The sequence below is a fragment of the Leucopleurus acutus genome (assembly GCF_964270905.1).
Source record: "Leucopleurus acutus genome assembly, chromosome: X".
Lineage (NCBI taxonomy): Eukaryota > Metazoa > Chordata > Mammalia > Artiodactyla > Delphinidae > Leucopleurus > Leucopleurus acutus.
Window position 1 is genome coordinate 64,081,050 of NC_139148.1, and position 14,853 is coordinate 64,095,902.

Genomic DNA, 14,853 nt, shown 5'->3' on the forward strand with positions numbered 1-14,853 from the left:
CTCGTTAATTTGGTATTATATAAACTTTATACCACTACCAAATATTTTACCTAATCTAATAATTACTAAGAAGAGAATAAAATCAAAGAGGGAAGGTGAATATGAACATATTATTATGGAAAAAATTAGCTTTAAGATAGGCAATATTTCTTTAAATTATAAAGTTTGGGAGAAGGTAGATATTTTCTATACATAAAAACAAACAATAACAATGATGAATCCACTGATATCAGGAGCATAATAGCCAGATATGTTTATCTGGACAATGAGAGCAAAAACAAAATGAGGAGGGACTCAAGTGATAGGATGTGGAGAAGTACAAAAAAAATCAAGAAAGATAGGAAACTCAAAGGGTACAGGAGCAGTTGCTTTTCCTCAGTTCAAACACAGAGGATGGAAAGGGTGACAAGGACAATGATGCATGTTTAACTTGAGAAAACTTCTTTTTCAAAAGCAGTCTGACTTCTTAAGGCATTCTGGAAAATACATTTTTATCTACTGCCTGTAAAATGTAAGGCAGCTGTATACATATTCACCTATACTTGGAAACCTGGGTCTAAGTACAGGAAGCTAGATGGAAATAGCAGTGTGGGGGATGGTGATATTCCCAATGGCTTCCTAAAGGTACCTCTAATCACTGTATTTATTAAAGAAATAAAATTATCATGAATAGATGGCTACCCAGGAAAAGAAGACCTTATATTTTACTATGGCAGACTGAAAATCAAGCACAGGGTCAATTCTAAGAAAAATTGTGATGTCTGGGGAGGACTCCTCTTTCCTACCCTCCAGAACTTAAACTCTCACATCCTACTGATGTTCTGGACCTTTTTAAAAGGTTGATTAAAATTTACCAAATCTTCCGGTAACTCATTCCCTCAAGGGGGAGTGTTCTCTGCTAGCAATTAATGGGTTATGCTCTGTGAGCTAATAAAGATACGTGACTCAAATAATGACGTTGTTAGGACTCTGAAATTGTGATAAATGTGGATAACACATTTTTAGGTACAAAGTTCTTGTAAGCAGATTCCTACTATGCATATGAATGGAGTCTGGTGCAGCTTAAGGTTTCCTTTAAATATATCAGTAACAAATCCTCAGATTAGCTCATGATGGTGGAGTAGAAGGACATGAGCTCACCCCTTCTTATGTAAACATCAAAATCACAATCAACGGGTAAACAACCACTGACAAAAAAAACACTGAAACCTACCAAAAAAGATACCCTACATCCAAAGGCAAAGAAGAAATAACAACAAGACAGTAGGAGGGGCACAATCACAATAAAATCAAATTCCATACCTGCTGGGTGCTTGACCCACAAGCTGGATTTAGGATTTTTCCCCATTTACCTCTTTTAGTGAGGGTGTATGTGTATGCTTCTGTGTAAGATTTTGTCTGTATAGCTTTGCTGCCAACATTTGTCCTAAGGTTCTTTCCGTCCCTTTTTTTTTTTTCTAAATAAGAATTTTTTAATTCAATAACTTTATTATACTTTATTTTATTTTTACTGTATCTTCTTTCTTTCTGTCTTTTTTCCTTCTTTCCCTCCTTCCTTCCTTCCTCGCTCCCTCCCTCCCTCCTTTCTTTCCTTCTTGCCTTCTTTGCTTCTTTCTTTCTTTCCTCCTTCCTTCCTTCCTTCCTTCCCTCCTTTCCTTCTTTCTTTCCTCATACTTCTACTAATTCTATTTTTTCTCCCTTTTATTCTGAGCCGTGTGGATAAAAGGCTCTTGGTGCTCCAGCCAGGAGTCAGGGCTCTACCTCTGAGGTAGGAGAGCCAACTTCAGGACACTGGTCAACAAGAGACCTCCCAGCTCCACATAATATCAAACGGCGAAAATCTCCCAGAGACCTCCATCTTAACACCAGCACCCAGCTTCACTCAACGACCAGCAAGCCACAGTGCTGGACAACCTATGCCAAACAACTAGCAAAACAGGAACACAACCCCACCAATTAGCAGAGAGGCTGCCTAAAATCATAATAAGGCCACAGACACCCCAAAACACACCACCAGATGTGAACCTGCCCACTAGAGAGACAAGATCCAGCCTCATCCACCACAACACAGGCACTAGTCCCCTCCACCAGGAAGCCTACACAACCCACTGAACCAACCTTAGACACTGGAGACAGACATCAAAAACAGCGGGAACTACGAACCTGCAGTCTGCAAAAAGGAGACCCCAAACACAGTAAGATAAGCAAAATGAGAAGACAGAAAAACACACAGCAGATAAAGGAGCAAGATAAAAATGCACCAGACCTAACAAATGAAGAGGAAATAGGCAGTCTACCTGGAAAAGAATTCAGAATAATGATAGTAAGGATGATCCGAAATCTTGGAAATAGAATGGACAAAATGCAAGAAACAGTTAACAAGGACCTAGAAGAAATAAAGATGAAACAAGCAACGATGAACAACACAATAAATGAAATTAAAAGTACTCTAGATGGGATCAATAGCAGAATAACTGAGGCAGAAGAACGGATAAGTGACCTGGAAGATAAAATAGTGGAAATAACTACTGCAGAGCAGAATAAAGAAAAAAGAATGAAAAGAACTGAGGACAGTCTCAGAGACGTCTGGGAACATTAAACGCACCAACATTCGAATTATAGGGGTTCCAGAAGAAGAAGAGAAAAAGAAAGGGACTGAGAAAATATTTGAAGAGATTATAGTTGAAAACTTCCCTAATATGGGAAATAGTTAATCAAGTCCAGGAAGCACAGAGAGTCCCATACAGAATAAATACAAGGAGAAATACGCCAAGACACATATTAACCAAACTGTCAAAAATTAAATACAAAGAAAACATATTAAAAGCAGCAAGGGAAAAACAACAAATAACACATAAGGGAATCCCCATAAGGTTAACAGCTGATCTCTCAGCAGAAACACTACAAGCCAGAAGGGAGTGGCAGGACATACTGAAAGTGATGAAGGAGAAAAACCTGCAGCCAAGACTACTCTACCCAGCAAGGATCTCATTCAGATTTGATGGAGAAATTAAAACCTTTACAGACAAGCAAAAGCTGAGAGAGTTCAGCACCACCAAACCAGCTTTACAACAAATGCTAAAGGATCTTCTCTAGGCAAGAAACACAAGAGAAGGAAAAGACCTACAATAACGAACCCAAAACAATTTAGAAAATGGGAATAGGAACATACATATCGATAATTACCTTAAATGTAAATGGACTAAATGCTCCCACCAAAAGACACAGACTGGATGAATGGATACACAAACAAGACCCTTATATATGCTGTCTACAAGAGACCCACTTCAGACCTAGAGACACATACAGACTGAAAGTAAGGGGATGGAAAAAGATATTCCATGCAAATGGAAACCAAAAGAAAGCTGGAGTAGCAATTCTCATATCAGACAAAATAGACTTTAAAATAAGGACTATTAAAAGAGACAAAGAAGGACACTACATATTGATCAAGGGATCGATCCAAGAAGAAGACATAACAATTGTAAATATTTATGCACCCAACATAGGAGCACCTAAATACATAAGGCAAATACTAACAGCCATAAAAGGGGAAATCGACAGTAACACATTCATAGTAGGGGACTTAAACACCTCACTTTCACCAATGGACAGATCATGCAAAATGAAAATAAATACGGAAAAACAAGCTTTAAATGATACATTAAACAAGATGGACTTAATTGATATTTATAGGACACTCCATCCAAAAACAACAGAATACACATTTCTCTCAAGTGCTCATGGAACATTCTCCAGGATAGATCATATCTTGGGTCACAAATCAAGCCTTGGTAAATTTAAGAAAATTGAAATTGTATCAAGTATCTTTTCTGACCACAACACCATGAGACTAGATATCAATTACAGGAAAAGATCTGTAAAAAATACAAACACATGGAGGCTAAACAATACACTACTTAATAATGAAGTGATCACTGAAGAAATCAAAGACGAAATAAAAGAATACCTAGAAACAAATGACAATGGAGACACAACGACCCAAAACCTATGGGATGCAGCAAAAGCAGTTCTAAGGGGCAAGTTTATAGCAATACAAGCCCACCTTAAGAAGCAGGAAACATCTCGAATAAACAACCTAACCTTGCACCTCAAGCAATTAGAGAAAGAAGAACAAAAAAGCCCCAAAGATAGCAGAGGAAAGAAATCATAAAAATCAGATCAGAAATAAATGAAAAAGAAATGAAGGAAACAATAGCAAAGATCAATAAAACTAAAAGCTGGTTCTTTGAGAAGATAAACAAAATAGATAAACCACTAGCCAGACTCATCAAGAAAAAAAGGGAGAAGACTCAAATCAATAGAATTAGAAATGAAAAAGGAGAGGTAACAACTGACACTGCAGAAATAAAAAAGATCATGAGAGATTACTACCAGCAACTCTATGCCAATAAAATGGACAATCTGGATGAAATGGACAAATTCTTAGAAATTCACAACCTGCAAAGACTGAATCAGGAAGAAACAGAAAATATGAACAGACCAATCACAAGCACTGAAATTGAAACTGTGATTAAAAATCTTCCAGCAAACAAATGCCCAGGACCAGATGGCTTCACAGGCGAATTCTATCAAACATTTAGACAAGAGCTAACACCTATCCTTCTCAAACTCTTCCAAAATACAGCAGAGGCAGGAACACCCCCAAATTCCTTCTACGAGACCACCATCACCCTGATACCAAAACCAGACAAGGATGTCACAAAGAAAGAAAAGTACAGGCCAATATCACTGATGAACATAGATGCAAAAATTCTCAACAAAATACTAGCAAACAGAATCCAACAGCACATTAAAAGGATAATACACCATGATCAAGTGGGGTTTATTCCAGGAATGCAAGGATTCTTCAATATACGCAAATCTATCAATGTGATAAACCATATTAACAAATTGAAGGAGAAAAACCATATGATCATCTGAAAAGATGCAGAGAAAGCTTTTGACAAAATTCAACACCCATTTATGATAAAAACCCTGCAGAAAGTAGGCATAGAGGGAACTTTCCTCAACATAAAAAAGGCCATATATGACAAAACCACAGCCAACATCGTCCTCAATGGTGAAAAACTGAAAGCATTTCCACTAAGATCAGGAAAAAGACAAGGTTGCCCACTCTCACCACTCTTATTCAACATAGTTTTGGAAGTTTTAGCGACAGCAATCAGAGAAGAAAAGGAAATAAAAGGAATCCAAATCGGAAAAGAAGTAGTAAAGCTGTCACTGTTTGCAGATGACATGATCCTATACATAGAGAATCCTAAAGATGCTACCAGAAAACTACTAGAGCTAATCAATGAATTTGGTAAAGTGGCAGGATACAAAATTAATGCACAGAAATCTCTGGCATTCCTATATACTAATGATGAAAAATCTGAAAGTGAAATCAAGAAAACACTCCCATTTACCATTGTAACAACAACAAAAAAATATCTAGGAATAAACCTACCTAAGGAGACAAAAGACCTGTATGCAGAAAATTATAAGACACTGATGAAAGAAATTAAAGATGATACAAATAGATGGAGAGATATACCATGTTCTTGGATTGGAAGAATCAACATTGTGAAAATGACTCTACTACCCAAAGCAATCTACAGATTCAGTGCAATCCCTATCAAACTACCACTGGCATTTTTCACAGAACTAAAACAAAAAATTTCGCAATCTGTATGGAAACACAAAAGACCCCGAATTGCCAAAGCAATCTTGAGAACGAAAAAAGGAGCTGGAGGAATCAGGCTCCCTGACTTCAGACTATACTACGAAGATACAGTAATCAAGACAATATGGCACTGGCAGAAAAACCGAAATGTAGATAAATGGAACAGGATAGAAATCCCAGAGATAAACCCATGCACATATGGTTACCTTATCTTTGATGAAGGAGTCAAGAACATATAGTGGAGAAAAGACAGCCTCTTCAATAAGTGGTGCTGGGAAAACTGGACAGGTACATGTAAAAGTATGAGATTAGATCACTCCCTAACACCATACACAAAAATAAGCTCAAAATGGATTAAAGACCTAACTGTAAGGCCAGAAACTATCAAACTCTTAGAGGAAAACATAGGCAGAACACTCTATGACATAAATCACAGCAAGATCCTTTCTGACCCACCTCCTAGAGTAATGGAAATAAAAACAAAAATAAACAAATGGGACCTAATGAAACTTCAAAGCTTTTGCACAGCAGAGGAAACCATAAACACGACCAAAAGACAACCCTCAGACTGGGAGAAAATATTTGCAAATGAAGCAACCGACAAAGGATTAATCTCCAAAATTTACAAGCAGCTCATGCAGCTCAATAAGAAAAAAACAAACAACCCAATCCAAAAATGGGCAGAAGACCTAAATAGACATTTCTCCAAAGAAGATATACAGATTGCCAACAAACACATGAAAGAATGCTCAACATCATTAATCATTAGAGAAATGCAAATCAAAACTACAATGAGATATCATCTCACACCAGTCAGAATGGCCATCATCAAAGAATCTAGAAACAATAAATGCTGGAGAGGGTGTGGAGAAAAGGGAACACTCTTGCACTGCTGGTGGGAATGTGAATTGGTTCAGCCACTATGGAGAACAGTGTGGAGGTTCCTTAAAAAACTACAAATAGAACTACGATATGACCCAGCAATCCCACTACTGGGCATATACCCTGAGAAAACCGAAATTCAAAAAGAGTCATGTACCAAAATGTTCATTGCAGCTCTATTTACAATAGCCCGGAGATGGAAACAACCTAAGTGCCCATCATCGGATCAATGGATAAAGAAGATGTGGCACATATATACAATGGAATATTACTCAGCCATAAAAAGAAACGAAATTGAGCTATTTGTAATGAGGTGGATAGACCTAGAGTTTGTCATACAGAGTGAAGTAAGTCAGAAAGAAAAAGACAAATACCGTATGCTAACACATATATATGGAATTTAAGAAAAAAATGTCATGAAGAACCTAGGTGTAAGGCAGGAATAAAGATGCAGACCTACTAGAGAACGGACTTGAGGTTATGGGGAGGGGGAAGGGTGAGCTGTGACAGGGCAAGAGAGAGTCATGGACATATACACACTACCAAACGTAGTAAGGTAGATAGCTAGTGGGAAGCAGCCGCATGGCACAGGGATATTGGCTCGGTCCTTTGTGACAGCTTGGAGGGGTGGGATAGGGAGGGTGGGAGGGAGGGAGACGCAAGAGGGAAGACATATGGGAACATATGTATATGTATAACTGATTCACTTTGTTATAAAGCCGAAACTAACACACCATTGTAAAGCAATTATACCCCAATAAAGATGTTAAAAAAAAAAGGGCAAAAAAAAAGAATTCAGAATAATGATAGTGAAGATGATTGAAGACCTTGGAACAAGAATGGAGGCAAGGATTGAGAATGCAAGAAATGTTTAACAAAGACCTAGAAGAACTAAAGAACAGACAAACAGAGATGAACAATACAATAACTGTAAATGAAAAATACACAAAGGAATCAATAGCATAATAACTGAGGCAGAAGAATGGATAACTGACCTGGAAGACAGACTGTTGGAAATCACTGCCATGGAAAATAATAAAGAATGAAAAGAAATGAAGACAGTCTTTGAGACCTCTGGGACAACATTAAAAGCACCAACATTCATATTATCGGGGTCCCAGAAGGAGAAGAGAGAAAGGACCTGAGAAAGTATTTGAAGAGGTAATAGCTGAAAACTTCCCTAACATGGGAAAGGAAACAGTCACTCAAGCCCAGGACGTGCAGAGACCCCCAGGTAGGATAAACCCAAGGAGGAACACACCAAGACAAAATAGTACTCAACTTAACAAAATTAAAGATAAAGAAAAATTATTAAAGCAACAAGGGAAAAGCAACAAAAACATACAGAGGAACTCCCATATCCCATAAGGTGATCAGCTGATTTCTCAACAGAAACTCTGTAGGCCAGAAGTGAGTGGTACAATATATTTAAAGCAATGAAAGGGAAAAATCTACAAACAAGAATAGTCTACCCAGCAAGGCTCACATTCAGATTCGACGGAGAATCTAAAGCTTTACAGACAAGTAAAGGCTAAGAGAATTCAGCACTACCAGACCAGCCTTAAAACAAATGCTAAAGATTGTTCTCTAAGTGGAAAAGAAAAGGCCACAACTAGAAACAGGAAAATTATGAATGGAAAAGCTCACTGGTAAAGGCAAACATAAAGCAAGGAAATCATCTGTACACAAATATGATATCAAAATCAGCAATTAGTGAGGAGAGAACAAATGCAGGGTATTGAAAATGCATTTGAAATTAAAAGACCAGCAACTTAAAACAACCTTGCTTATATACAGACTACCATATCAAAATCTTATGGTAACTGCAAGCCACAAATCTACAATAGATACACACACAAAAAAGAAAAAGGAATCCAAATACAACACTAAGGTTAGTCATCAATTAACAAGAGAACAAAAGAGGAAGGGGAGAAAAAAGACCTAAAGAAACAAATCCAAAACAATTAACAAAAGGGTAATAAGAACATACATAACGATAATTACCTTAAACATAAATGGATTAAGTGCTCCAACGAAAAGACAGACTGGCTGAATGGATACAAAAACAAGACCCCTATATATGCTGTCTATAAGAGACCCATTTCAGATCTAGGGACACATACAGACTGAAAGTGATGGGATGGAAAAAGGTATTCCATACAAATGGAAATCAAAAGAAAGCTGTAGTAGCAATACTCATATCAGACAAAGTAGACTTTAAAATGAAGACTGTTACAAGAGACAGGGAAGGACACTACATAATGATCAAGGGATTAATCCAAGAAGAAGATATAACAATTGTAAATATATATGCATCCAACATAGGAGAACCTCAATATATAAGGCAAATACTAACAGCCATGAAGGGAGAAATCGATAGTAACACAATAATGGGTGACTTTAACACACCAGTTTCATCAGTGGACAGATCATCCAGACAGAAAATCAACAAGGAGACACAGGCCTTAAATGACACATTAGACCAGATGGACTTAATTGATACTTATAGAGAATTCCATCCAAAAGCAGCAGAATACACGTTTTTCTCATGTGCACATGGAACATTTTCCAGGATTGATCACAAGCTGGGCCACAAAGTGAGCCTCGGTAAATTTAAGAAAACTGAAATCATATCAAGTGTCTTTTCTGACTACTTGCTATGAGATTAGAAATCAACTACAAGAAAAAAAAGTAAAAAATATAAACATGTGGAGGCTAAAAAATATGCTACTAAACAACCAATGGATCACTGAAGAAATCAAAGAGGAAATCAAAAAATACCTAGAAACAAATGAAAACAAAAGCCCAAAGATCCCAAACCTATGGGACACAGTAAAAGCAGTTCAAAGAAGGAAGTTTATAACAATACAATCTTACCTCAGGAAACAAGAAAAATCACAAATAAACAACTAAATGTACACCTAAAGCAACTAGAGAAAGGAGAACAAACAAAACCCGAAGTTAGCAAAAGAAAGAAATCATAAAGATAAGAGCAAAAATAAATGAAATAGAAATGAAGGAAACAACACAAAAGATCAATGAAACTAAAAGCTGGTTCTTTGAAAAGATAAACAAAATTGACAAACCTTTAGCCAGGCTCATCATGAAAAAAAGGGAGAGGGCTGAAATCAATAAAATTAGAAATGAAAAAGGAGAAGTTATAATGGACACCACAGAAATCCAAAGGACCATAAGAGACTACTACAATCAACTATATGCCAATAAAATGTACAACTTGGAAGAAATGGACAATTCTTAGAAAGGTACAATCTCCCAAGACTGAACAAGGAAGAAATAGAAACTATAAACAGACGAATCACAAGTACTGAAATTGAAAATGTGATTAAAAAACTCCCAACAAACAGAAGTCCAGGACCTGATGTCTTCACAGGCAAATGCTATCAAACATTTAGAAGAGTTAACAAAAATTCTTCTGAAACTATTCCAAAAAACAGCAGAGGAAGGAACACTCCCAAATGCATTCTATGAGGCCACCATCACCGTTATACAAAAACCAGACAGACATACCACGAAAAAAGAAAATTACAGGCCAATATCACTAATGAACAGAGACGCAAAAACCCTCAACAAAATACTATCAAACCGAATCCAACAATACATTAAAAGTATCATACACCATGATCAAGTGGGATTTATCCCAGGGATGCAAGGATTTTTCAATATCTGCAAATCAATCAGTGTGATACACCACATCAACAAATTGAAGAATAAAAACCAAATGATCATCTCAATAGACACAGAAAAAAGTTTTTGACAAAACTTAGCACCCATTTATGGTAAAAACTCTCCAGAAAGTGGGCGCAGAGGGAACCTACCTCAACATAATAAAGGCCATATATGACAAAACTACAGCTAACATCATACTCAATGGCAAAAAGCTGAAAGCATTTCCTTTAAGATCTGGAACAAGATAAGGATGTCCACTCTCGCCTCTTTTATTCAACATAGTTTCAGAAGTCCTAGCCACAGCAATCAGAGAAGAAAAAGGAATCCAAACTGGAAAAGAAGAAGTAAAACTGTCAGTGTTTGCAGATGACATGATACTATATGTAGAAAATCCTAAAGATGCTACCAGAAAACAACTAGAGCTCATCAATGAATTTGGTAAAGTTGCAGGATACAAAATTAATACACAGAAATCTGTTGAATTTCTATACACCAACAATGAAAGATCAGAAAGAGAAATTAAAGAAACAATTCCATTTACCATCACATCAACAAGAATAAGATACCTAGGGATATACCTACCTAAGGAGGCAAAAGACCTGTACTCTGACAACTATAAGATGCTAGTGAAAGAAATCAAAGATGACACAGATGGAAAGATCTACCATGTTGGGACTTCTCTGGTGGTCCAGTGGGTAACACTCCATGCTCCCAATGCAGGGGGCCTAGGCTCGATCCGTGGTCGGGAACTAGATCCTGCATGCCATAACTAAGAGTCTGCATGCTGCACCTAAGAAGTCCGCATGCCACAACTAAAGATTCCACATGCTGTAATGAAGGTCCCACTTGCTGCAACTAAGTCCTGGTGCAGCCTAAACAAATAAATAAATAAATATTTTTAAAAAAAACGATCTACCATGTTCTTGGATTGGAAGAATCAATATTGTCAAAATGACTATACTACCCAAGGTAATCTACAGCTTTGATGCAATGCCTATCTAATTATCAATGGCATTTTCACAGAACTACAACAAAAAAATCTTAAAATTTGTACAGTGCCACAAAAGACCCTAAATATCTACAGCAAACTTAAGAAAGAAAAATGGAGCTAGAGGAATCAAGGCTCCCTGACTTCAGACTATACTACAAAGCTACACTCATCAAAACAGTATGGTACTGGCACAAAAACAGAAATATAGATCAAAAGGATAGAAAGCCCAGAAATAAACCCATGCACCTATGGCCAATTAATCTACCACAAAGGAGGCAAGACTATAAAATGGAGGAAAGACAGTCTCTTCAATAAATAGTGCTAGGAAAACTGGACAGCTACATGTAAAAAACTGAAATTAGAATATTCTTTAATACCATGCACAAAAATAAACTCAAAATGGATTAAAGACCTAAATGTAAGACCGGATACTATAAAACGCTTAGGGGAAAACATAGGCAGAACACTCTTTGACAAAAATCACAGCAATATCTTTTTCAATCTGTCTCACAGGGTAACGGAAATAAAAACAAAAATAAACAAGTGGGACCTAATAAAACTCAAAAGCTTTTGCACAGCAAAGGAAACCATAAACAAACTGAAAAGACAACCCACAGACTGGGAGAAAATATTTGCAAACAAGGTATTAGTCTCCAAACTTTACAAACAGCTCATGCAGCTCAATATTGAAAAAACAAACAACCTAATCAAAAAATGGGCAGAGGACCTAAAGAGACATTTCTCCAAAGACATACAGATGGCCAGGAGGCCTATGAAAAGATGCTCAACATCGCTAATTATTAAAGAAGTGCAAATCAAAACTACAATGAGATATCACCTCATACCAGTCAGAATGGCCATCATCAAAAAATCTGCAAACAATAAATGCTAGATAGGGTGTGGAGAAAAGGGAACCCTCTTACACTGTTGGTGGGAATGTAAAATAGTATGGCCACTATGGAGAACAGTATGGAGGTTCCTTAAAATACTAAAAATAGAGCTACCCTATGATTCAGCAATCCCACTCTTGGGCATATATCTGGAGAAAACCATAATTTGAAATGATACATGCACCCCACTGTTCACTGCTGTACTGTTTACAATAGCCAAAACATGAAAGCAACCTAAGTGTCCATCAACAGATGAATGGATAAAGAAGATGTGGTATATATATCCAATGCAATATTACTCAGCCATTAAAAAGACTGAAATAATGCCATTTGCAGCAGCATGGATGGACTTGGAGATTATACTTCATACTAAGTGAAGTTAAGTCAGACAGAAAAAGAAAAATATCATATGATATTGCTTACATGTGGAATATAAAAAAAATGATACAAATGAACTTGTTTACAAGACAGAAATGGACTCACAGACTTAGAGAATGAACTTATGGTTATCATGGGGGCAGGGTGGGGGGAGGGATAGATTGGGAGTTTGGGATTGACATGTACACAGTGCTATATTTAAAATAAAATGCCTTTTCATGAAAAATAAATAAAATTAAAATTTTCTAAATAAATATAACAAATCCTCATGCTAAACAACTGACTTAGAAATTAAGCTGTTTTAAACATATGGCAGATCAAGTAATGTGCCCTGAAACTTAACTCCATATGCAAATATATGTCATATATGCTCTAAAGCTGAAATTAGGCCTATCCTTCAACAATAGGGTTTTACTATATATTCAAGTAAAACGTAGGTGAATGGAGGCAACTGACAAATTACATCAGTCTATCTTCAGTTTTAGATTAAGGGGATTCATTCATGAAATTATGATTGCTGTTAAGAGTTTGGTATTTAATACAAAGATGTTATGATGTTTAATGTAGTTGCTGGGTAGTACCATGATGTCAGTGTCACAACATCTTGGTACTTCACAATACTTGTTATGAAATGAATATACACTGATACCAGAACCGCAGGCTGTGTGTGCCTAATTTGCATCTTAGTGAGTTGCTCCATGGTAAGTGAAAGGCTTTCTGGTGTGTACCGTGTCACAATCATTTATAAGACCTATTTTAATGAATGTTAAGTGGCAAAAAGCAGAAAGACTAAAACCTTCCTTTGTCAGCAGGTTAGTTGATTCCCACAGCTTTGCAAGATGAAAAGGTAATACAACAAGAGCATAACGTGTCACACACAGTTTCAAAAAGAGATATATTTGCAAATGGACTTAACAGTGTGATAATATAATGCAACCTGGCATTCTTACTATCAACACTTCCTACATTGGGGAAAAGGGCTAGGTATTTGGCTCTACAGAACCTTCTATTGAAGTTCATTCAAAATATGAAAGAATGTAGCTATTTTACTGAAACTTCCAAGGAAAAAAGTTAAGCAATTTGAATTAAAGAGTTTTATGCTTTCACGATCATTTACCTCTTCAGTAATTGAATCTAATGATGAAGTAGCTTCATCATAGAGAATGACTGGGGGGTCCTTCAAAATGGCTCTTGCAATTGCTACTCTTTGCTTTTCTCCTCCTAGTAAAGAAAATTTTTAGTTTAAGAGAGCATAACATACATATTTTATATTTCTAGTATTTTCATTAATTACAACTACCAAATAATACCTTCAACATTTATCTTTACTGATTACTGATCATTTTACTCAGCTATAAGAGTTTATGTTCATATATAATATCCTTTGACAAACTATATTCCCTGGAACATAAATGTGATTCTGAATTCTGACTTCATGGCAGGCGAAAAGAACAAGGAGGGGAGGTGACAACTTTGATTCCAGAATTACCTCCCTCACCAGAAATATGCTCATGACATGTTACTTTATATGTACTTTATATTAATTCCCAATGAAGAGCAACCTCAGAGAGAAAAATTTCAATATTAGAGAATCAACAAAGCCAAAACCAAATTCAATATCTGAAGCCTGAAAACTTGAAGACATGAAACTATGAATATCTAAATTTATTTCTTAACATAAAAAAGTACCATTCAGCCAGTATTCTTAAAGACTTTTTTTTTTGACAGAAAGCTATTATTTTCACAGCACTCTTCAAAGTTAAGGCTACAAACTAGGACCTCTTATTTCACCTTAGTTATTTGCTATAGGACTCTAGCATAGCAGAATTTTAAAACAGAAAGGAAACAGAAGCCCAGAAAGGTTAAGTAATTTGCTCAAAGTCACAGGCAAGTTCTAGCAAAATCTGCTAGAACCGACTAATTACTCCTGACTATTCCCAGTCCAATGCTCTTCCTTTCATAATGTACAAACCCATAATTACTCTTAAATTTATTCTAGAGAAAAGAAAAGAATCTTTCTTTCTCCACTGGGACTCCTGCAGGTCTAAGGACATTAATCTTACATAAAACTATGGTTGGAAGTACAAAAGATGGTGCTTTGCTCAATATGTCCCTTTTGGCTCCTTTTCTTGTTCATTATCCATTAATTTATCAATGTCTGAAAAAACCTGTACTTTTTAGCATCAGCAACCTCTTCAGAAAACAAGCTCTACCTGTTGATTATCTGGTACACAAGTATTATTTCACTTTTATCTGTTCTTCAATTATTATCTTCAACCTGTAAGAGGGGCTCCTTATGTCTAATATTAGTGAATACGTTTATATTCATACGATCCACA

At 36.4% G+C, this 14,853-nt stretch overlaps 1 protein-coding gene across 3 annotated transcripts in view; it reads right to left on the reverse strand.

The window, feature by feature from the left end:
• Positions 1-14,853, reverse strand: part of ABCB7 (ATP binding cassette subfamily B member 7) — a gene marked incomplete at its 5' end in the record, with an annotated part of 145,840 nt that overhangs the window by 9,082 nt on the left and 121,905 nt on the right. The window contains one exon of one of the 3 annotated variants that reach the window (XM_082864923.1): positions 13,632-13,735. The exons of the other annotated variants lie outside the window; for them this stretch is intronic. Coding sequence (XP_082721049.1) covers positions 13,632-13,735 — 104 coding nt within the window. The remainder of the gene's footprint in view (positions 1-13,631; positions 13,736-14,853) is intronic. 3 annotated transcript variants of the gene reach the window in all.